The sequence below is a fragment of the Chroicocephalus ridibundus genome, chromosome 1 (genome assembly GCF_963924245.1).
Source record: "Chroicocephalus ridibundus chromosome 1, bChrRid1.1, whole genome shotgun sequence".
NCBI classification, from domain to species: domain Eukaryota; kingdom Metazoa; phylum Chordata; class Aves; order Charadriiformes; family Laridae; genus Chroicocephalus; species Chroicocephalus ridibundus.
This window is the reverse complement of record NC_086284.1, coordinates 60,297,617-60,322,781: the sequence shown is the minus strand read 5'-3', so window position 1 is coordinate 60,322,781 and position 25,165 is coordinate 60,297,617. Positions and strand designations below refer to the sequence as shown.

Below are 25,165 nucleotides of genomic sequence, written 5' to 3'. Positions count from 1 at the left end.
CTTCAGGAGATGAGCTGCTTTTGAAAGCAATGTTCATGAATGCTACTTACTACGATATGCTTAAGCTAATAAAACTGGAACATTGCATCTGAACTGTGGGCAGTTTTCTAGGTTTTTGTTGTTACCAAGTACAACTTTGAAGACTTTTGCTTGGATGTCTAGGTCTTTGTTCTGCTATTGTTTGCAGCGCTCTCTACACTACGTTAGGTACATCTCTTACCAAATGCAATGGCTGAGCATTTTGATAAAGCAAGATTGGAATTATACTCAGGAAAAATAGCTGAAATAAAACTACGGTCCTTCCCGTATCAGTACGGCAGTTAGATTGCTCCAATGCCTTCCTAAGGAAGACTTTTTATTTTTTGATAGCTGCAGGTAAAGCTACTGTTCCACTATACATTTTTTGGGCTAGAGTACTTCGGTGCTGTGGAATATCAAGAAGGGTTGGCTGCTTAAAAATTCTGTACTCCTGCAGGCATCAACTAAGAAACCTGAAAAGGTAAGATTAGCAATTCAGGAGTATACAGTTTTTAAAGCTTGTGTGAATTGAGAAAATGCTACAGAAGCTTTTGGATTAACGCTGACAAGTTCAGCGGGGACAGCAGGCAAGACGAGACCTCTATGTACTCCCTGGAACTGACCTACCTGTCAGGCCAGCAGTGACCAGCGACTACCTCGGTGCCCTTTTCTTTGATTAAATGATCATTAACAAGATAGAAGCAACTGCACAAGGTTGCTCCACGCCGGCTCTGGCACACAGAGCAACCCCATCTCCCCGTTCTATTTGTTCTCAATTTACTTGGACTGAAAGGAAGAAAAGAAGATTCAAGCTGGTCCATTAGGAGAGCAACTAGAACGCTGCGCTCCTGCATTACAAGAGAGCCCAAGCTGATGCTGTTTCAGGGAAACACCAAATGCACTACTATTGGCTCCACATGGTGGTAACCCAAAGAAGGGAAAAGAAAAAAATTCTAAGGCTGAAGCTTTGAGAAAAAGTAAGCTGCAGGGAAAAACTTAAATGTTTTAGAATGAGCAGAAAATCACATAAAGAATACTTAAAAAAAAATCAGTTGGAAAGATGAAAGATATGAAATACCCCAATTTTTGTAGTCAGGACCAGTGCTTGAGATAACTGACCTGACTTAGTAGTTCTCTCACAGTACTGGTATCTAATCCTTAACAGTTCATTTTCCAGATGTACGAATGCTTAAATTTCTGCAAAAATAAATTAACATGCAACAAAGTGGAAAGTGGACCAGGAAATACTTTGTTACACTGTTTCAGCTGCCTCTAAACAAACTACAGTGTCAACCCACCTGGTTAAGGCAGCCTGTCACAAACTTTTGGATGTAACGGTCCTAGGCAGTTTTTGATACACCTCATTCTGTATTGGGTTTTTTTCTGAAACATTTTCAAAGGCAAAACTAAGTTTCTTTAGTAAGAAAGAAATGTATTAAATACAGTTCTACCTTTTGTTGTTATAAAGCGAGAAAACTTACACCCTCTTTGAAAAGATCTGTAATGTTTTAAGAGACTAGGGAGATTGACTTGAAGAACACTTCAGTAAACAACTGAAGTTTTTAAAGCTCGACGCGTATACTAACATCTTCAAAGTAACAAAGTGCAAAAGCTTCACTCACCTTTGTTAGAAATCAGATACTCTATGCTTATGTTTGCTGGTAAACGATGTATTGCTCTTGCAGTACCAAAAGGACCTGAGAAATTTTTTGATTCTTCCAGGTCAGTCTATCAACTATCCCATTGTTTTCAACAAAACACAGACTACTACGGCAGTATCGCTGGCTGCCAGATCATGTTGCACATTTGCAGCTGGAACAACACTACATTTTGTAAGTTATGAAATGCAATTGCATCTGGACATGAAAAACATTTTTAAGTCAAGATACGTATATTTACTGTCGTAAAAGGAACACCATTAAGTTTTCATTCTACACACTCGGGTGAAAAATTTGTTAAAAAGTCAAGAAAACAAAAATGCATAAAATCTGTAATAGGTAACAATATACAAAGTTTCAAATATAAAGTCATGACTTGTATAGTTTGTTACTTGCATCTTTTCACCAGAGGAAATTAAAAGAACCACACATCACTGAACTTCTACACAAGCTTCTTGTGTTTCAACGTCATTTATTGAGGAGTGAATGAGATACTGTCAGACATGCCAAAGAGACTTCACATTCAAGGGCTGGAAGCTGAACAGCTTTCCTCATTGAGCCACTGTACAAGTTGTTTTTGGGAATCTGAAAGTGTGATCAATGAGGTCTTCATGCTCGATGTTTGTCTTCAGTTTTTCATCTTTTGATCTACTAACTTGTTGGGCAGAAGGACACTTTCTACCCTACAAAGACTCACACTCCAATTAATACAATTAACACTAGATGTAGAGAAACGTTTATCTGTTATAACGTACATCTACTGCTGAATACAAGGTCTTAAAGCTGTTTCTTAATTCATTATGTCTAATGAGAAAATTCAACTTGTTTCCCTTTCACCATCGTATGGATGGCTTATACCGTTAGAAAAATACTCTTCAGTGCTATTGTAGGGTTTTACAGGGAACTTCTTCCGTGTTGTGGGATAGAAACCGATTTAAACACCGTTCTGAAAGAATGCTTCTTCCTGCTGCCACTGCCTGTAGGTTGCAGAAGAATGGCCTACACGCACTACAGTTCTCGTTTTACTCAAAAAAGAAACAAAAGAAACCTAAACAATAGGGTAAACGTTTATTTGGAGTTAGTTTTCTTGCAGATGATAATTAAGGCCCTTCAAGCAGAGTTCAGGAGCTCCTGTATGGCTGCCTGTTGATCTGCATTGAGCTGTGATATGCATTCTGTCCACAGTCCTCCAGATGTCTAGAAAACAAAGGAGAAGTTGTCTTTATGCAGGCTGACAAGCTTTTAAGGCACACGCTAAACTTTCATATGTTTACAAAGCTCAGCATTCACTGGGCTCACCCCTGTAACACATACGCCAAAGAGAACAGAGTGAAACGTTCAGTTATACACAGTCCTACCCAGGTTAAACTACAGATGCTCTAATATGCTAAACAGAGGCAAGCTCTGCTTAAATGGCAGTACAAGAATTGACTTCAGACTCCTGGGAGCTCCCTCTAAGTGGGTCAAATGACAATTGACACTCTTGAGTTAACCACGGCCCAAACCATTTGCTCTGTTTCGCACTGAAGTTAAAAGACCAATGTTCAGGCAAAAGCGAACCATACCTAAATGCGAGAGAATCATTTGGGTACTGGTGCACCAGTAACGCATCCAGAGGAAGGGAGCACTATGATTACAGCACGACATGCTACATACACTATGTGTGTATATGCAAAATTGTGCTGCCAACATAAGACATTACTCTTTAGTGAAAGGAATGGTAAATTACCTCTCCGAGAGAAAAGAATGTACCTAGGGTCTATCTGGGTAAACGTAAACCCACGCTTTGCTGCCCCTCAGTACACCTCACCCATCTTATCACAGCCCTTGGCTGAGACATTAGCTTTTAAAGTCGCCATCAGTAGGGACTGGTTCTAATGGTGCCAGAAAATGCAGAAAATTAAAAAACAAAACCAAAAACGTTTGGAGTATTTATTCACTTATCAACAGAAGCTGGAAGCAACTGGCACGCTGCTTGCTTTAGAAGGAAATGATAGGAAAAAAGTTGCAGGTGACTGGCGGTAGGTCTTTAAATTAGCTTTCGTGATAGCAATATACTTGAAGTAAATTAAAAAGAATTGTTTTCATTTATATTTGGTATATTTTATGTTCAACTCTATCATAATGCTCTTTTCCCACACACTTTTAAAAAAATCAAATGAAAATGGATTCACAGAATTCAAAAGAATTTGAAAACAAAGTCCTCGAGTTTGTGTTCATGTTTTTAAACATTATTAAGCATTTTAGACTCTCAATGGATAATGGAATATTGCAAAACTAGACATGCTCTTCCAGCATTTCTGACACACATTTAAACTGCTACACTACACTGAAGTATTTCTGATCTGGGAATACCTAGGCATGAGGAAAAAAGTTTAATTCCAACTATGACCATAACGTTATTCATGTCAGATACTGGCAGTGGAACAGCTTACTGAGAGCATCGGCAGGCAAACTTAACTACACAGCCTTTAAAGTTCATACCAAAGTATAAAACTTTTACAGTGCTTTAGTAAAGTCTAAATATTATGGGTGAAGAGAGAGAGGATTGGTAACAGTAAGGTACAATTATATTTTTAAAGTAATATGACCTTTAAGATTTTCCCCTCACAGTCTGAAGGTAAATCATTTAACCAATGCAGTAGCCTTGTTTCCATCTTAATGTGCCTATTGTTCCTGGCCAAAACAAGACTTTGCTATACACAACTAACCTATACATGTGTGTGACATTGTATTGTTACAAAAAACAAAACAACAATAAATCAACTAACCTTGAGCATTTGAGGTAAACTAAACAAATCATAGAATGGTTTGGGTTGGAAGGGACCTTAAAGATCACCTAGTTCCAACCCCCTGCCATGGGCAGGGACACCTCCCACTAGACCAGGCTGCTCAAAGCCCCATCCAGCCTGGCCTTGAACACTTCCAGGGATGGGGCAGCCACAGCTTCCCTGGGCAACCTGTTCCAGTGCCTCACCACCCTCACAGATTAGATATCAGGAAGAAATTTTTCACTAAATGTGCCCTCTTCCAGTTTGAAGCTATTACCCCTCATCCTATCACTATATGCCCTTGTGAAATGTCCCTCTCCAGCTTTCTTCTAGGCCCCCTTTAGGTACTGGAAGGCCTAAAGGTACTGGAAGGCCTACTGGAGGTCTCCCCGGAGCCTTCTCTTCTTCAGGCTGAACAACCCCAACTCTCCCAGCCTGCCTCAGCAGTAGCATACCCTCATATCAAGTATCATACCCAGACTTTAAGAACTAACAGCAAGGATTCGTATCTGTCAGCCAGAACGTAGAGCAGCCACTTATACTACTTTCACTTTGAAACTTTGCTTCTCTTCATTCTTTTTATGTCTTCAAAGTTTTAACATTTAGTCATTTTCTACCGGACATAATGGATCTCACAGGCTGCTACACTCATCCAAGTGAATCCTTTCCAAAATCATGTATTCCTAAAATTCTTGAACCTGAGTTTTGCCAAAGCATGGCAGGTGGAATGGACAATAATTGAGCAGCTGCTGCTCCAAATCCTCTACACATTTTTATAAGCTATATGCTTGCCAGGCACACTACTTTCTATCATTAGGTGCTGCAACCTTCAAGTAAGTCCACCTGAAAACATTTGGCCCTGGATCAGATCTGCCCTGCGAGCGCTATCACTTACAAGAGTGTAGGGAGGTGCAGCTTAAATACTCGGCCACCCTCATCACCCAAGACCGTACGTACTCATTATGGCATAAAGGAAGTGAACCTCAAGGCAGTTCCCCAGGGTAGGGAAAACACCGAACCGCCACCTATATTTGCACTGGATTAGAGAGCGCAGTAGTGAAATTACTTGTGTTTTGCGCTCATTCTCTAGCAAAGATCCCAAAGCTCTGCTGTATTAGTAAGGTGCTGAGGACCCTTACAGGAACCACGTTGGATCAAATCCTGCAGTACAGTTTACTGATACAAAGAAAGGCAGATTTCTCTCCAGATTTTAATTTCTAGATTTAATTTTTAATTTAATTTTCTCAGGAAAAAAAAACCTGAACAAACCCACAAACAACTAATACGAGATAGCATGTAAACCATCCAGCTGCATATACCTTAATACTTTTTTTTTTTTTTAATTAGCAAGCTTCTAAAGCTTATCAAAAGAGACAGATTTTATTCAAGTGCAAATGTTACTAAGTGTTATCATTAATAGTTCAAGGAATGTCCAAGGATCTCCAAGATCGATGGTTGAAACATTATTCTCTAAGGAGACAAGGCTCTCAAAATTGATTTAACAGTTCGGTTAGTTCTGAAAATAGATTCTAAATGTTTCCTTTATATCTAAGCAACCATTTATTTACCTGCACTTGGCGAACAACATTAGCCAACCGCTTGGTGCATGGATCTTCATGTTTAATAGCTTCATGAATTTCACCATCCGCAATTATACCAAATATTCTGGGAAGGTTAGAGTTGTTGGGACCGAGGACAACTGGGTTGTTGCTGTTACAATCAAAATATATATTACAAATAAATTAATGTTTAACTGAAAACATTACTGTAAGGTTTGAGTGAGTTGAGTGATTTTGGAATATCTTAATCTGAATCTGCTTATTTACATCTAAGTTCACTCAGCTGAATAAGCATGCATAGCTTTGTTGCCTGCTGACAGAATGTTCCCTCTCCTGTTAATATTTAACCAGCTGATTCTTTAATTAGCCTACACTTTATCAGGAAGAAGTTCTGAACTTTACAGAACTGTTGAGTTCCATGCAGATGGAACTGTAAATAGCGTGACAGAAATACTCTGCCTAAAAGGGCTTACTCTTCTCTCTCTCTCAGTGCTGTAAGGGGGAGGAGGTTGTCTCTGGCATCAGGAGCACCAGTGACTTCAGCCCTCCGTCAGCACTCTCTCTGACACAGCAAGTAAGCGGTTCTGCTCCCTCTTTCCCAGCCACGTGTTGGAGTAGGGGTGTGCTGGCAAGCAGGGATCCAAGTGGAAAACATGATCTGCTTCCAGCCCTGCCACCTACCACTGCAGGAACGCAGAGGCTGTGAATGCACGGCTGGCAGAGTGCCAGAAAAGTGCGTGGCAAGGCTGAGCCACCTGCACAGAGCTGGGTACAGAAGTGTGCTAGTACTGTAATTTCTGATTTCTATATACATCAGTCTATATACGTCTATATACATGTCAGTACTGTTATGGTGTCTCTGCACAACTGTACTATTATCAGTACAGAGACCTCTGTTGCCACCACCCAGTTTGAGACCTTGCCTTGGTAAAGCACCAAAGAGATACAAGGTATTCACCCAGTAGAAAAGACTATAGGAAAGCTAAGTTAATTCCTTTCTACTTTTCTACTAAGATATAATGCAGTGTTAGACAGAGCATGGCTACTCCACAATGACTGAGAAGCTGACATTCCTCCACTCAATTATAAAGTGCAACTTGCATCCACACTAGAATATATTGACCTATGGGAAGGAGCACAAATCTAAAGAACAAGCTGTGGGATGAGATGCTTTCAATAATAACTGAAATTATTATTACAAAGTTAATAAGGGAGACAGAACTGTACCATGAATTCATCTGTATTATTTCTCTGCTTCATACTTTGTTTTGTTGATACTCAAGCTTTTGGAAAGGAAAAAGGTGCAAAGCTACTTTAAAAGCTTATGAAAAGAAGGCTGCAAGGGCCACGTGTGCTGCTCTTCAGTAAAAAGACCTGGTCAGTTATTAATGCTGATACGTAAGCAGAGTATCAAAAATCTGCCTGAAATTTTCTGTAGAATTTCCCAGATGATCTTTTCCCCATCATGTACATATAAAGCAGCCAGGAATTCTTTCAAGCCATACAGACAGTAGTTAGGATGAGAACACTGACTGATTAAAAAAAAAAAAAAAATAAATAAACAGAACAGCAATAACATCACAGAAGGCTCCGTTCTGACATTCCAAATTATCTTCTCTAAAGCATATGCAGATTAACCTGGCAGTTTCTCAGTTTTGGAAAACGAATGCAAGGAAAGAACCTGCGAACAGGTTTACTTTCTGCATTCACGTCAAGACTTTGCCTTACCTCTCAATTAAGTCACACAGGTAATTGAAAGTGTGAACAGCTTCTTCTTTATCTTCATGAAGCGGAAGCCATGATAACCAGTGTGGCAGGACTTCTTCAACATTTACACAGTCAGGCTTGAACTTCATTATCTTTCCTACAGCCGAAATGCAGTTCTCTGTTGCATTGACATTCTCTTTGGTTTTGGCATCTGGTGACTGTATGACTCTCACCAGCAATGGAAGCGCCTCTAATTGTTAAACAACACAAGAATAAAGTTTAATGCCCAATCAAGTTATATTTTATTAACAGCACAAATTCTACATGAGGCAACTGCACGTATTAAAAACAAGATTTTTTTTTTTGTGTGGCCGAAGCACCAAAATCCAGTCATCCCAGCGTCCCACCACTTCCAGGTTCTTCCCTGCTCAACAATCATACGAAAACCAAACAGATAGATAGAGCTGTGCAAGGAAACAGCTACTGCAAAACTCTGGATTTCTTTGCTAAGTTCATAAGGAAAAAAAAAAATAAATCTTGCTGTGTCTCTCAATCGGAGTTATGCAATCTACAATATACAAGACACTAATTTATAGTAAAAACAGATAAGAAGCATTATCTTTTTAATCTAACAGGTTCTATAAACATGGGATGATGAACAGCAGCGATACAGCGATATTCACAGTAATTTGGACTGTAGTGCATGTCCACAGTGTATGCCTGCCATACATCTATTGCTTGTGTGCACATACATACATACGTACACACTTCCCATCACTAAAAGGCGCACTAGGAAAAGCTCACGGGAGTAATCTCATCTGGTGAATGCACCTGGCATGGTTTAGACTGTAAAAATCAAACATCAAGGAAAAATGCCAATTTTCTTGCTAGGTTAATAGCAATTATATTTTTTTTTTTAAATAGGCATGCAAGTAACTACATGCATGCTTCTAAATGAACATTAATGCCATGTTTCTAGTTACTGGTGTCCACGCAGACTTCAGAGCATTCTACATGCATGCAGGAACAATTGTCTTTGTGGTGTTCTGCTAAAAATATAACGCTAAAGCTGTGAAATTCTTTATCAGCACAGAAAACAGGTTCTGGAATTGTGCATAAAGCACATTTCAAAATAACTCCAATTACTGAGGAAGAGCGAGATCTCACAGTACTTCATTTTGATGAGTAAGTAGCAGCTTTGCAGTTAAGGAATACACAATGACACTTGCTATATTAACTTAACTAAATTAGATTTTAGAAGAATTTAGCAGCTATGGAAAAATAAGATTAACCCTAAGCCACATAAGGATTCTCTTATGGGGCTGATAAACATGACCGAACTGCAGAAACACTGGTCATCAGACCCACTAGAGCTTGTGTACTGAAGGCAGGATAACAACGGTGGACTTCCCTGCAAAGCAGAATGTGTTTCATGTAAGTCTACAACATCCAGGCAAACGGAGTTTGCAATTTACGCCTAAGGTTTTTATGACTGCTGAGGCTAAGTCTCATCTATGTTTCCTCATTCTCCTTAATACTAATTGATGACACTGTAGGTATGTGCGTCCTTGCAGCTGTAAGATTAGGAGGGCATCAAAACTTCAATCAGCATACTCTCCTCCCTACAGCTTAGCAGACAAGTTTTCTTCTTGTCTCGCTAAGGGATCTAGTCTCACATAGATGTTGTGGTCGATAATCCCTAAAACACCCTTTTGACTATAAAAGACCATCCTCTACGATGATGATAGTTTTTTTCCAAGGACTGGCTGCTCTGACATCTTGCACCACCAAAAGTTTTGCAGCCAATGATATGATTTAGGAAGAAACACATGCAGCTGATTAATACAATATTCACAGAGAACAGCTGACTATATTCTTCCACTAACATAAGAAATATAAGCAACACCGACAGTCACATAAGTTGTAACCTTGTAACTTCATTTAGAGAGTTACTTGATTTCCTTCAATCTCATTTCTTTGTTCTTTACTAATTCTATTTTTAATTCTTCTTGTTTCATCATAATGGAGCTCTTGTGCCCTTTACAAATTCTGCCTATATTCCTGTATTTTTTTAATTGACTGCCAAAACCACTCATGTTGATAGATCTGCTTTTTCTGAATAGTCTTGAGTCTTTATATACTGCTATAAACTTGCAACAGAACAATATGCCAGTGCTATATATTAACCAGTAGAGAAATTAAATTATAAATAAAACGTCACAAACGTGATGTTTTCAGAGAAGACAGTAAAACCTATGGGGTAGAAAGCTTCTCATGCCATGGATTTACGTTGTTTCTAAATCACAGCACAACTTCATCTATTGAAATAAATCACAAAGTTCTTTCATGTACATACAAAAGTATTTAAAATACTTTTGAGGTGCCTGCTAATAAGCTGTATGCTGTAAAGTAAAAAGATTATTTTATCTAAACATCCAACTAAAGGAGAAGCCAAGTGTCTGGGTTTAATCAAGGATTATTTGTTCAAATACAAAGAAAAGGATCAAAGCTGTTAAAGAGTTTAAGTGGGCCAAGGTGAAGTCTCATGAATAAAAAATAGACTTCAACAGATGCTAACCTCCCCCCGCCCCCCAAAACTCCAAAATCAGATCTATCTTGACCTCAGTCTCTACTCCTCCAGTCTTGGGACAAGACATAAAGACCTTACAGAAAAATTTGCAAGAAAACCCCAAAACTTTTAGGAAGTATTTTTCTAGTCAATTTTAAATTTTAATGCTCTTAATGTTTCACTGGAAGGCTTCCCCCCCTCTTTTTTTTTTTTTATTAAAAAAAGACACCTCATCTTGATGGTTACCATGTGACAGTTACATTTACATTAACAGTGAAAATTACAAAGCTCTATTGATGTAGGTAAGACTTGTGTTAAAGCCCTAATTTATTCCTATTACATATTTATTTCCTTACATAATTTAATTCAGCTTTCATTTAAGATTCATGTGAAATACATATTTGAAACATCTGACTATATATTTTCTTAAAAAAGAAAAAACCACTCTGATAAGACATGTTATTTAGTGTGCAAAATTAACTTTGTTGACTGGCAGGAAGAGTGCCAGCAGACAATCATTTCTTTAAATTCAAGAGGAATTTGAAGTTTTAGAGCAAGTTGAGACATTCAGAAAAAAAAGCAAAGTGTTTCTGATAGGCATTATCATACTCATTTCATTTCTTAGTCAGAGAAATCAGGCTCCTTTTTATATAACGGAAAAGCAGAGCACCACATTAGCTGTATTCTAGGCTACTCCTTAATAGAGGTCACTTGTGTAATTTTTCCAGACTTCCAAAGGGTTTTGCATTAAGATGTAACCACATTATTATTAGTAAAAAGTAACTACGAGGCAGGTGTGTACCAGAAACCTATTTTTTATGAAATGAACATTTGCATGTCAGACCATATTTTAAAAAAAAAAAAATAAATATGTAAACCACGTTTGCTAAGCCGTAAGTGCCACAACAGAAATGCTACTAAGCAGAACATTTAAAGCTCAAGGAATTCAGGTAGTTTACTAACCATCACCAGTCTGCCACGCAGGTTACACTGGCCATCTATTTCATTGCCAACGGGAAGAGACCTCGTTAACCAAAAGGTGAGCAGTTTTTAATTTCATCTTTTTTTCTCCCCAGAATCACACATTCAAATAGTTTTATCAGATGCACGTACGTACCTGTGCAAAAAGGACGATAGCTGTCCCCACCAAATTGTGCCATAACTCCAACACCGTAGGCAGCTGCTTGCCTGACCTCTGGGCTGTTGTCACATATTGACTGTAGCATTGGCCTCAGGAAGTATTCAGCGTACTTGAACGAGGAGGGGCTGCAGTGCTCCACAATGTCATCAAAAATGCACAGCCCCCACTGCCTGTCCGGCCACGGCCTATGTGGACACTGCAACAAAAACAGGTCACATTGAAGCCGCCTTAGAGTTGGTAATTTTTATGCAGTCAATAATTGTATCAACAGAACAATCATAGTAACAGTGGTCTAGTGTTTTTGTTAAAATCTTCCTGGATTAAGTTTGATCCTACACACGCATAATTTTCTGTGGTGATACTTGCAGCAATACCATAAATAAAACAAAATCCAGGTGAATGTCTGAGCTAATTAGAAGAATAATGATTTTAGGCTAAATCCTTCACCTCTATTTCACACTCTGTTACCTAGTGGGGAAAACTGGGACTGAACTAGTCTGCAACGCTTTTTTTTGCCCTCTTCTTGAAATCCATTTTACAGAGTATTGGACACTCGCAGGCAAATTAAATTTCTCAAAACAGTTGTGTGTGTGAGTGATCCTGGGTCTTGCAACACAGAAATTAGAAGTAGCACAGCAGCACAGCTGTTCAAAAAGCACAAGGTAACAACATCATACTTGATCTAGAATAAACCTTCAACTGCCTCTATTTTGTAAAACAGTAATTGCTACGTTCTATCTACCAAGTTCTCTAAGATTCCAGCATGGAAGGCCTATTAACACATCAGAAAAAATAATCAAAGTCAAATAAAAAGAAAACAAGGTACTTACAATTAGGTTGACAATTAGTGGAAGTAGCCTTTCAAACCACGGCAATACCTTCTCCTTATAACTGCTGAATATTGAGTGCAAAATGTCCGATACTTTAGTCAAAATATAAACATCACTGTCATCCTGATAGGAAAAGGATACAACTCACATTAAGACTAAAGATCTTTAAAATAATGGAAGTCACATGAAATGCTAAGGTCTCTAAACTAACGGAATAAAGTTGTTCAATGATTTGGTTTTGTAAACCCAATCCTCTAAAGTCCACTGTTTTCCAACTCTTGGTCTAGTCACAGAATGACAGAATCAGAGAACAGTTTTGGTTGCAAGGGAGTTTGAAAGATCATTTAGTCCAACCCCCCTGCCACAGGCAAGGACATCTTTCACTAAATCAGGTTTCTCAAAACCCCATCCAACTTGACCTTGAACACTTCCAATGGTGGTACATCCACAACTTCTCTAGGCCACTTGTTCCAGTGCTTCACCACCCTCATCATGAAAAAAATTCTTTCTTATGTTCAATCGAAATTAACCCTTTTTTAGTATAAAACTGTTGCCCTTTGTCCTGTCACTACAGACCCTGGTGAAAGGTGCCTCTCCTTTCAGCATAAGCCCTCTTTATATATTGAAAGGCTGCAGTGAGGTCTCCCCAGAGCCTTCTCTCTTCTCCAGGCTGAACAACCCCAACTGTCTCAGCCCTTCTTTATAGGAGAGGTGTTCCAGCCCTCTGACCATTTTTGTGGCCCTCCTCTGGATCCACTACAACAGGCCGATGTCTCTCTTGTACTGGGGACCCCAGAGCTGGAATGCTCAGGTGGGGCCTCACCAGAGCAGAGAGGGAGAATCACTTGCCTCAACCTGCTGTCACGCTTCTTTTCATGCGGCCCAGGATACAATTGGCCTTCTGGGCCGCAAGCACACACTGCTGGCTTATGTGCAATTTTTCTATCTGCCAATATCCAGAAGTCCTCAGCTGGGTTGCTCTCAATCCATTCAGCCCCCAGCCTGTACTGATATTGGAGACTGCCCCAGCCCAAGTGCAGGACCTCACACTTGGCCTTGCTGAACTTCATGAGGTTGGCATGGGCCCACCACTCAAGCCTGTCCAGGTCCCTCTGGATGGCATCCCTTCCCTCAAGTGCATCAACCACACCACTCAGCTGGGTGTCATCTGCAAACTTGCTGAGGAGGCAACTCAACTGCACAACCTATGTTGTTAATAAAGATATCGAATAGTACTGGTCCCAGTACAGACCCTTGTGGGACACCCCTCTTACTGATCTCCATTTGGACATTGAGACACTGAATGCAACTCTTTGGACACGGCCATCCAGACAATTCCTTATGCACAGAACAGTCCATCCATCAAATCCATCTCTCCAATTCAGAGAAAAGGATGTTGTGTGGGACCATGTCAAAGGCCTTACAGAAGTCAAGAGAGATGACATCAGTTGTTTTTCCTTAATCCACCAATGCAGTCACTCCATCACAGAAGCCACTATATTAGCTGGGCATGATTTGCCCTTTGTGAAGCCATCTTAGCTGCCTCTAATCATCTTCCTGTCTTCCACGTGCCTTGACATAGCTTCCAGGAAAACGCGTTCCATGATCTTACTGGGCACAGAGTGAGACTGACTGGTTGGTAGTTCCCAGAGTCCTCTTTTTTACCCTTCTCAAAAATATAAGTCGATTGCTAGCACTCAATTGCATAGGGCTTGAAGGTTTGTTTCAGGGACATAACAATTTTATCAAGACAAACACTGTCTTGTGCAAGTTTACTGCTTCAGTGGATTCCCTTTATAGAAGGCAGAAGGCCCTTTTCCTCTTCTGTACCTTACAGATACTGTAACAAATTTTATTGAAAAGTAAATGGATAACTGCCTTTGTGACAGAATGTTGTGGCAAAAATATATAATGTTAATCCTCTCCTCTTATTGCTTAACCTCATTTTTCACCTTGCCCAATTAATGCATCAAACTGGTAAAGTAAAAATCCTTCGCTCAGATTCAGCTATCAATTCACGTTATATCTGCAAGTGAGGCTTGTTCCCTGGACACGCTTGTGTTGGGAAAACCCTTTGACTTTGTTTTAAAGCAAGTTCTGCTGTACTCGGTATGGTTCCTTTAATCAGTTTATACTTTAACAGGCAGGGAGAACAGAATACAGATAGTTTCTGGTCCCCAGTGAGAAACTAATAAGTATTTCTCATGCAACAGGCAGCTTCCCACTACTGGGTATTTAAACCCTCCCTGGTCAGACAAGTTCTGCATTGTTAAGGCATAATTCAAGCAATAACTCTGGAACATAAACACAAATAAAAATAGAGATACAAAATTGCTGCAGCATACCACAAGGTCCACCTGGCCTGCTACTGCCTGTTTACTAATAGCTGATAACAGATGCTCAGAGGGAGAGCATACGCTTGCTTAGTGTGTGCCTTCTCCTACCCTCTATCAAATCAGCAGTTTAGTTATTGCCTAAGCTATAGCTGTATCTATATATCTTACTAAAACTACTGTTTGAATATCTTTCATGACTTCTCTACTCCCTTATATCTCTGCTGCCCTGAGACAGGGCTACATAAACACATTCTAGGACCAAAAGTGTATATCCAAATGTTGCTCATTATCATATGTTAATTTTGTCTGTATGGCAAGTGACATTCTGGTCCCACTCCCGCTTTCACAGGGTAATGCAGACAAGTCTTCCTTGCAGTCTTTAAAAAAATCAGCAAGCTCAAATATAAATTAAAGCTTTTTTTTTTTTTAAATGCCTTGCAACTCTGTTGCAGAATATGGACTCAGCTTTTCTGAAACTGCCGCTTGCAAGCATTTTCTCTCATTATCACTACAGAGTGACACATAAGAAAAAAAGATAAGAAAGCACCTAACTCACTGCCTACAAGAATGAACAGTAAACACTGCAAATACGAAAGGGACTAAAATCAGGAAAGGCTCTTGGCTCAGAACTTAAGTTTTGTTATTTTTTGATCCCAAGCAGTATGTGGGTGCCAGAAATCCATCCTTTTGAGTGCTGGCCCTAATGTTCCCAAAGGAAACGGGCTGAAAAACTGCATTGTTATTTAAAAGTATTTACATATGGGTGCATGATCTGTTAAGATATATTCTTGTGTCTGCATACAGGTTAAACTCACGTAAACAAGCTTCACAGTTCAACTTCACAAGCTTCACACCTGCATTGTGTAGCAAAAATTTTCCTAGTTCTTAAGTTTACCGAGTATCCTTTACGTCTCATAAGCAGCAGTGACTTATTATTCTTTATTACTCCCTCCATACCTATAACGATCATCTCTCTTCTACAGTCCCCTCCACTTCAAACTAAAAAACTAATCTGGTATCTTAGTGGATAAATAGTCAATTTGGTATTCTCTCATAAGCAAACACATTATGCTGGCTATTCATCTTGCTGTCCTCCTCCGATACTATTTTAGGTCTATTCTTTTTAAGACAGGTTCCTGACCTGACACGTCAGAGGTCTAGGTAACAGAGGTATGGTCAAGCTTAAGAGGCACCTAGGTCATAAGGCACAAAGAAAATGCAAGTCAGCAGGGCTCGGCCTTAAATTATCACTGATATAGCATTTGACAGCAAACTATCTGAAGTCATCTAAGAATTATTTGAGAGGATGAAGAAAACGAAGAGCTATATCCTGAACTTCTTCCTTCAATATACTGGCCAAGGAAATCTTTCGTATTTTTCTAAGGCACAAATATAGCGCAGCCCATTTCTTACTGGAAGTGTTGAAGGAATATGGTAACAGAACATTCATCCAGGAAGAAATAATTCTGAGGATGCACTATGCTTTAACTGAGTAGCATAGCATGTCCATCTAATGTATTTCCATCCTGGTGCTTTACAAGTGGAAAAACTCCCCAAACCAACTTACTTCATCCTGTAATGACTCTTCAACTTGTTCATCATAGTCTTCATCTTGTCTTTTCACTACATTAAAAAACAAATATTAAAGCATTACATTTCTACAAGTGCCTAAGAAGCCTGTGAAAGGGAAAAAATGATGTAGAAACAAATTTAGAAAATAGGAAACAGTAGCTGAAGATACAACAGGAATTTTCTGTCTTTAAGAAACTTCAAAGAGCTTTCACAGAAAAACAAGAAGTATAATGAGACAGCTTAGTTTAAGAATGTGTAAAAGCACATGAGATAGAAATGAACACATCAGCTTGCCCACAAGGACGAGAAAAGCGCACAGAAATAAGAAGCTATCATCACTTTAAGAAAACCACAAAGACTTCATATAAAAAAAAAGCCACAGTAATTGAGAACCCCATAGACATGTGCACTGTCTTCAAGTAAATCTGCCCATCAACTTTTGATTAAACTACAGTATTTCTGTAGATGATGCCATCTTCACATCCTCCCAGAGCTTACAAATATAACTCTTGCATTCTGTTGTTTCAAAGCCCAATTACCTTACATAGATATGCAAATTAAAGAAATCTGAACTAAGCTTCTTTTTGCATGTTCAGAAATTATTAGGAATTCTGCTTTAAAGAACAGCTATTATCGCACATTAACAGGGATTTGTGTTAACTTACCCTGTCTTAATTCTTGATTTTTAAAGTGCTCTTCTAGCTTTCCTTTCAATATTCCTCCAAGTTCTTCAAAGTGTTCATTGTTAAGGCATCCATCTCCCATTACCTCAATGCACTAGTGAAATAAAATGATCAGTTTTTCAGCTTTAAGTTACATGAGCAATCTCAATGAAATCTATGCACACAGAGAATATTAATACATGCTCTGCTTTAAGTGATTATTAGCAGAAATAACAGTAATAAAACATTCATACTCTAATCTATGCCTAAATTATAGAAGTAAAGCATAGTACCACTGTACCTTTCAAGCACGTAACTCCAGTGGTTTGCGGTTAAAATGAACAAATCTGCTAATTATTTTAGGTTTGTACTTTGGTTCTCACAAAAAGAAGTACAACCAAGGTTTTGAATCAGCTATAAAAACATTTATAGTCAAACCAAAATTTATGTAGTGGAAGCCCTGCATTTCTTCCAGCCATTTAAACGAACATCAAACACGTGTCCTTCCTTACCATAAAAAGCAAGGAACAGTAACACCATAAAACTCATTACAGAAGAAAGTTACCTTTGCAAAAGAATGCATTATTTCCGAGAGGACATCTGAATCTGGTTCTGTCCCAATGGCTTTGATGAGCGCATCACACATGAAGTGCCACATCTGTGTGAGGTATTCTGGCCCACGAACTCTAGCACATTCAAGGAGGAGGGGCATCGACTCTGCTGCTGCCACTCGAACACGTTTCATTATTAAGGAAATAAAACAGTGAAGGCCAACATAAAGTGCTTAGAATTTAAGCACTCACCACCATAACTGAAGTTATTTGTTTTCTACCTGAAATGGATTTTATTTTTATAACAGTCCAGTGCATTTGATTTCTTAATTATATACAGATTAAGTTCATAGGAAAATTAAACTGTTTGCTATCTAAAAGCTGTTTCAAGCCTATTTCAGGCCATGACAGAAAAGCTATTCGAGTTCTCCTTCACTGCATTGGCACAAATGTCACTTTCTCTACTGTTTGCTTTTTACATTATAGACATGCTTATTTAAAAAGAAACTAGGGGAAAAAGTAGGATACATTGCCTAAAATAGCGTGTAAAACAACGTTCTCAGAACCAATTTCTGTGATAAAGCAACAGAATATTTTAACAGTAATACTTTCAATTCATTTAGGAAAACAGTAAGCACAACTGATTATTCCAAACCAAGTTTCCATTTTCACAGCCGAATTCATTAATAGGATATCATCATGGAAATAGAACTTCAACAAGGGAACCATCAGCTTTACAACTTGCTCTGTGTACTCCACGAATCCCTCTTTTAGCTCTTTTGCATAGCAAACCTGAAAGACAACGCACAGAAATGCCACCTTTAAGGGAAAATATTGTTACTAATATTTTTCAACTATGTAATGGTGAGAAAGATTGTTAAAAGTTTAATTTAAAAAAAAATTGTTCTAAACCACATTTAATAATCCATTTAGCTACCCCCTCCACTGTGATATTTTAAGAAACCCTGATAGCACCATGAGTCTCACTCTTAGTACATGCGTGTATTTTTCAAACCGAAGTCAGTAACATTAGTACCTGCAAAAAGGAACTACTCTAACACCTCCAATTCCTTAAAAGTTTTGTTAACAAAGGAAAACTACCTTTTATCTTAAAAACCAAAGCTACAAACTAAAGAAACTATTTTTAATCAAATAAGCCACATGGAATGAAGTGTCTGAAATCCAAACTTAATGCTGTCACCCGAAGAAAAACAGAACTATTTCATTTGATACTATAAAGAATATCTTCATTACACATTTTGGCTTCAGACTCGATTGTCCAGCAATACACAGATCACCCAAAGTGTCTATTACTCACCAGCATCTGGCATGCAGTTGCTTTTTCTTCAAGGCCTGCAGTTTTAATTCCAAAACTTTGCTGATCTCCTAGGTTTACAAATTCCCAACCATCATCATCACTCATATTCTCCATATCTTGCGCTGTTACACAGAACGGGGGGGAATAAATAAATAAATATCTAAAAGTGCTACAAAATCATTTATGTCAGTATTTTTTCAAGCAAAACGTTATGCTAAACCTACTGTCTAAAAGAGCTACTTCAGGTTTAATGGATGCAGTCTTCATTAAAGGTCCCATGACAACAGGAAGGTACTGCTGAAATTCCTTTCCAAGAATTTTACACATTCTGGCCCATGCTGAGATCATATAAGAAATCTGTAAGAGAGAAGAGTCAGAATTTTCATGTCCCACATTTTATTTTAATGCATACTTAAAAGGAAAGCATCACAGAAGAACATTATACAATAGGACTTCTTTTAAAGGATTTGTCAGCAGTGCATAAAACTTATTTCAAAGAAAAGAGCTCATCCAATATGCAATCCATATAAAAACCTGTCTTCAAAAGACCTGTCCCAAGTCTTTACTCGTAACAATGCATTGACAGTACCTCTGATCGAAGTTGCTATACATGTAAAAGTGTGACAGTATAAGATGTACTTGTAATCCTATCATGACTGTCCTGAAAAGTAAATTACCGTCTGAAATAAATAATTTCCTCAATTTAAATACTACTGAGCCACATTCCTGAAAACAGCAGGGAGAGCAAAAAAGAGTGCAGCACTGTGTTTTGACAGGAGTATTTGTTTCAGATATACAAATCAAAATAGCTCTCCTCTCACTAGAACAGCTGTCTAACAAGTCTTGTTGAACTATTTATAAGAAGGTGACAGCAAGGGTCATACAGTGCCAAACAAGTAGTTACTAATAGAAAAGGAACCCACATGCTGAAATTTCTTCAACAAATATAGGTCCTGGAAGTCTCATTTCCTAAACACGCTTCTGTGAAAGATTCTAAGGCCATCTTAGGGCAATCCATCCCAATTTTTGTAAGACATGCTGAACAGTTAGTCTGAAGGTATAATTGCATGGGGGGGCCAAAAACATCACATGTAAAAAGAACGTTTCTAATACTAACCAAAGAGCTATGCACTCCAAAGACACAATTTTAACATACCTGTGGATCATCATCTTCTAGGTCACTGAAGTCTGTTTGTGTCTTCAGTAACAGCTGCATTACATCTGATGCGTCCTGCATAAACTAGATATGGGAAACAACTATGTTTTTAAAGGCAAATTAAAAGGGTACTTTCTCAAGAGACTTAAATGCTTACTTAAATTGGTGTTAAGTCCAACACACTATCAAGACATTCGCTATAGCTGGAAATAGACTGAAATGCAGATAGAAGTGAAGACACAAGTTCTTTTTCTGGAAGCATCACTGGGTCATTCTTGTCTTAAGCTTCTCTGTACCCTCTGTTTATATACTTGAAAGCAGAGGACTGCTTAAATAAAACACTACATAAATAAATACTAATACTCACAAAAAATATCTGACAATTCTAACTTCCCCAGATATCTTCCTTACTATTTTAACTCCTTTATGGAACTCTGATAAAAGCTGACAGCAGGAGCTACTTACTCATGAGCTAGTAACATTTTAGGCCACATCAGATGCCCCAATGGTGTTACACCTACCCACTTTTCACTCCCCATGTTCCCAGTAGTCCCCCAAGAATAGTTTATTAAACATTAGTTATGTTTAAAATCCGTTTAAAATTTAGTTGCACAAAACCCGTGGTCCTTCTAAGTCAAAGGAAAGGAATGGTAAATTTGTGGGGGGCTATTACTATTTTTGTACTGTGTACATCACATTATTTTATTTTTGAAGTGTGATTTTTGTTTTCTTCACTCAATAAAATGAAAATCTGTACACCATAATGCAAACTTGCAATCAGAACATCACTCAGACTCTTATATAGTCCTTCACAGTTGTATCTTAGTACTTTTAGAAAGACATGTTTTAATCAACTTATCAAAAAACCCACCAAACCCTGCGAAATCCATCAAGCCTCATGACAAACAAGTACTTCAAAGTTCTACTACAAGCACATCTAAACTTTTTCAGGCATCCGCATACAAAAACTATTCTGAGTTTCATTTGAACTACATGCATTTTACCCACCATTCTGACACTGCCTAAAATTAGATGCTCCAGAATTTCTCTTAAGGCAAAAAAACCCAACCAATCAAACAAAAAATGCTTGACTTCAACATTGTTCAGTGTGACAAGAATAGCTTAAGCTGTAGTATTTTCGTAAGATTCTATTGTGAATTTGTGAATCTAAACAGCAAGACAGTCACCTTAGAAATGAAAACAGGAAAACGAGCATAGAAACCAGCAACAACATAGCTATATATTTAACATATGAATATATTAATTCATTGTTAACACTGCAAAAACCAAAGCCATTTAATAATATATTTGGACCATTAGATAAGATCTAAGCTTACCTTTTCTTTACCAACAGCAAGACCAATTAGGCTGATGCATTCAATAGTCTTTCCCCGTAAAAGTCTTAATTCCTTCTGAACAGCATTCTCAACAATGTGTTTTAAAGAGGGCATAAATAAGTCATAGTAGGGAACAAATTTCTCCTCTGCTGTATCTGCAACTGACGCAATTGAAGTCACAACTTGCTCCAAAACTAGCTTAGTGCCTTTCTGTATCAACTTAGAAAGAGGAAGAAGAAAGAGTTACATTTCTAAAGCACATATTTTACTTAAAATGTAAAAAATCTGCTCTTGTACGTATCCTAATTCTTGCCAGAGCAACATCAACAGATATGTATACTGGTTTATTTCAGAGGTCTTAGTTCAGCTATACTTATTTGTGTTATGCGACAAGGTTACCCTCCATGAAACAAATTGTTCAGTATATTATACCTCTTGTAATTTTATCACCATAGTGGAATGAAGATGCTTCACTAGATTATCCAAATATGGAATAAGCAGTGACTTGGGACAATCTTCAGTGAAGTTTATGAGTGCTGCAGCTGCATGGGCTTGAACACGCTGGTTGCCTTGATCCTCCATGGTTTGCAGAAGAGCTGCTATCACCTGAAAAAAGAAGTGTTTATTTTCAGAAGAACAAGTTTCTGAAGGGGACATAGTTTTGCCACTTTTTTTTTTTTTTTACTATTCTACTACTTGCCTTCTCATGAAATTTCTTTTGAAAACCAGGTGCGAAGTCAGTTGCCATTTGTCCAATAGCATTACAAGCTGCGTATCTTACTCTTGGATGCTGAAAAAGTATTTCCCTCAAATAGTTAACAAGTAGTCATGAGAGCAGAAATGAAAACATTTTGAAATAATTAATAGAATTATACTCACAGGATCCTGAAGGAATAGCAAAACAAAATTAACTATCTCATTTAAAATTCCCTCCATCTGCTGGTGGCAACCTTCTCCAATGGCTGAAAGAGCCATCAAGCCAGCATGCCTGTATTTCCAGTCAGCTACAGAAGATTAGAAGTGAAAATAAATTTTATTCATTTTGGAAACTAAAAAGCACCATAAAGACAAATCACTTCCTTTTTTTGGGGGGGGGGGCGCGGGGGGGACGACGACAACAGGGGGATGGGCACAGGAGGAAGAAGAGTGAAGAATAGGAGAAAGAGGGGAAATTGATGCATCTACTTGATTTGTTAAATACTTTTCACTTTTCCTCATACATACTTCCAGAGATGCATAAAAATTTGAGTATCTAATCCAAGCCAAATCCAGACCTAGAAAAAAGAATTCTTAATTGCTGATACAAGTATGTATATAGTACTAACACCCGGAAATGGCATTTTAATCAAATGAGCTAAGCAGGGAAACACAAGGACAGTATTTCTTTTTTTTCTCCCCCATTTTTTTAAATCGTATCAGAACGGCCTATACCTTCCTCTTTTGGTAAGGAGGGGAAAAATGTCTAGTGAACCAAACAATATATAAATAATCAGTACTAAAATTTTCATCAGTCTCCACAAGACTGTTTAAGAACGGTAACATTGTATTTAGGGATGTAAGGCCTTCCCTGCCTCCAAGTCCTATTAACCTATTCTCAGGCTAGTGGGTATTGTTGAAATGGATCTTTCACGCGCCTCTCCTTTTTCTTTAGGCAAGGGAAACATATGAGAAACGCCAAATTTTTTAATTTTTTTTTTAAACACAATCTTTCTCTGTGCTAGAAACCATGGGGATTACAGAAAAGAAAACCAGAAGAACAAACAGGCTTATTAAACTGTGGGAAAGGCATGTAACAGAACTTCTTTCCCAAAATAATGCAAGATTTCACTATTGCTGGTAATGTATTAAATTCCTGGAACGAAGAACACCACAGTTGAGAGCACTGGAATCCTGACACTCAAGCTTCTGTTTGATAAGGATGAGATAAAATATCATCTTGACAGAAGGTACAGTGAAGAAGCAGGCTATTTTGCACTATTTAAGCTCATTGGATGTTCCTAGTTAAGCCTGCACTTCTTGTTACTCTCATTGTATTACTATTAGCATGTATTCCAGACTTGAAATTAATGATACTACAAAATGAAATCCAATCATGTTTGGACTGTCTGCCTACCCAATCCAAACCCAGAAGTTTAAAATTATTATTTCAATAAACTTTTGTGGGAAAAGCAGTGGCGACAGGAGAAGGGAAGGTCTGATTTCTGAGAGTATTGATGATGTTTTACTCTAAATGCCTTCATCTTTCCTTCCAACTCCCTACAAGTGACGGCTTCTGAACGAAACAATATCTATTGCATTTCCCTTTTCCAAAGAGTAGTAATGATTGTGGAAAGCTCTGATCCAGCAGAAAGAAAGCATCAGGCATCAACTGCATGACTTCTCTTCACAGTAGTCAGGTCTCATAGTCATTACACTGCCTTTTTGTGGGTACTACAAAACCAGGCATTTGCTAGCCTTGAAGCTACTAACACTGGAAGAGTCAGGTTAATCTGTTTCCTTAATAAAACTTTCTTTCCAAACAAACTTTACAAGTGTTCACATTCTGCAGGTGGTACCTTGAGTAGCCCTATGTTCCATACCTGGTATGGTAACAGTCTTTTTTGGACTGGGTTTTAAACCATGAAGGTAGGAAAAGTACAACAGAACTTTTTGTCTTCCACTTCAAAGGCTCAAAGCACAGGTCAAGTGAAAGCACATGCAACAAATGCACAATATTTTTTGAATGATTGCCTGAGCAAGCATTACAGGTATTTTAAGAGGAAAAGTAGCATACATAGCAACTGATAAGAATATATGGAAGCACCTCATGAAACATATTAAAATCAGCGTACGAAAGCATATCAAAAGACGGCCCGCCTACCACAGACTTCTCTATTTTGGTCCATCAAATTACAGGAATAAAGAACAAAAAGAACACATACTCCTCTATGTAACGTATTAAAATTTCACTTAGATGTAGTACTTTTGAAGAAGCAAAAAATATTGAGCTACAGAATAACAGGTGGCAGTTTAGGCACACTTAAGGTACTGTGAGGCACTGTATAGGGATTTAGAGAGAATATTCTAAAGTAAAAAAGAAGTCTTCCCTTATTTAATTCACAGACTGTGAATTTTAAAAAAAGATACTGTTTTGGTTTTGACATCTCTGCTCTGCTGTCTGCTTTTCAGAAAAATGTTGTAATGCACTGTATATAAATTTAATAAATCACAGTTTAAATGAAGAAACTTCCAAGTTCACAGCATTTACAGTTTTTGCTGCTGAAATCAGAAGTGGAAGTATATAAAAATATATCAAGTAGCTAAACATGAAGATTTAAGAGGTATCAAAGTTTCTAGAAAGCATAGAATTGTAAAAAAAAAAAAAAGAAAATGCAGTTACTTACGATTCTGAAGCATTTGCATAATATGTTCTTTAATCATAGGTAAAACAAGTTTTCCTCCAAGGCCACAGGCCATTCTGTCCAGTGCACTCTCACCAGCAACTGCATTGCTAAATATCAGTTACAGAAATATCAGTGGTTTCATATCTACAATAAAATAAACAGTCCAACAGGGCACAGAAGTGCCCTTTCCTGCAGTTCTAGTCTTCAAACTTTTGCCATCTGAGTACACATGAGCCTCCATGAGTAAATAAAGCATACCCAAACCTAAAAGCACACACACTAGTCACAAAATAATTACTTACCCTCCACCTGAACCTTTATTATCTGTAGCCCATTGATTAAGTCTAGTACCAAAGAAACTTGGGTCTTACTAGCACTGAAAGCATAGACTGAATTTCCCAACATAATTAGAAAGCTGAAACTAAATTTGCACTGAATTAAGCAATAATACTGGCTATCACCTTTTTGTCATGAGAACACAAGCCAGCTCAGACTTGCTACGAATCATGTGAACCAGTTGAATTCAAGCTTTGGCACATATGAGACCTTCCTTGCGTGGCTGCAGTGCCAGTACTCTAGTAGCATGTTCTCTTGCCA

The 25,165-nt window shown here is 38.1% G+C and overlaps 1 protein-coding gene across 1 annotated transcript in view; it reads right to left on the bottom strand.

The window, feature by feature from the left end:
- Window positions 1-2,725: 2,725 nt before the first annotated feature.
- IPO5 (importin 5) overlaps window positions 2,726-25,165 on the bottom strand; it is a 45,367-nt gene continuing 22,927 nt past the window's right edge. Inside the window, exons 10-26 of the mRNA XM_063336660.1 lie at window positions 24,569-24,675; window positions 22,065-22,189; window positions 21,886-21,975; window positions 21,618-21,791; window positions 21,186-21,404; window positions 19,849-19,932; window positions 18,917-19,049; window positions 18,693-18,814; window positions 18,070-18,166; window positions 17,389-17,561; window positions 16,827-16,938; window positions 16,157-16,212; window positions 12,254-12,376; window positions 11,400-11,619; window positions 7,735-7,963; window positions 6,016-6,157; window positions 2,726-2,873 (exon numbers count right to left, since the gene is read on the bottom strand). Coding sequence (XP_063192730.1) covers window positions 2,787-2,873; window positions 6,016-6,157; window positions 7,735-7,963; window positions 11,400-11,619; window positions 12,254-12,376; window positions 16,157-16,212; window positions 16,827-16,938; window positions 17,389-17,561; window positions 18,070-18,166; window positions 18,693-18,814; window positions 18,917-19,049; window positions 19,849-19,932; window positions 21,186-21,404; window positions 21,618-21,791; window positions 21,886-21,975; window positions 22,065-22,189; window positions 24,569-24,675 — 2,293 coding nt within the window. The 3' untranslated portion in view covers window positions 2,726-2,786. The remainder of the gene's footprint in view (window positions 2,874-6,015; window positions 6,158-7,734; window positions 7,964-11,399; window positions 11,620-12,253; window positions 12,377-16,156; window positions 16,213-16,826; window positions 16,939-17,388; window positions 17,562-18,069; window positions 18,167-18,692; window positions 18,815-18,916; window positions 19,050-19,848; window positions 19,933-21,185; window positions 21,405-21,617; window positions 21,792-21,885; window positions 21,976-22,064; window positions 22,190-24,568; window positions 24,676-25,165) is intronic.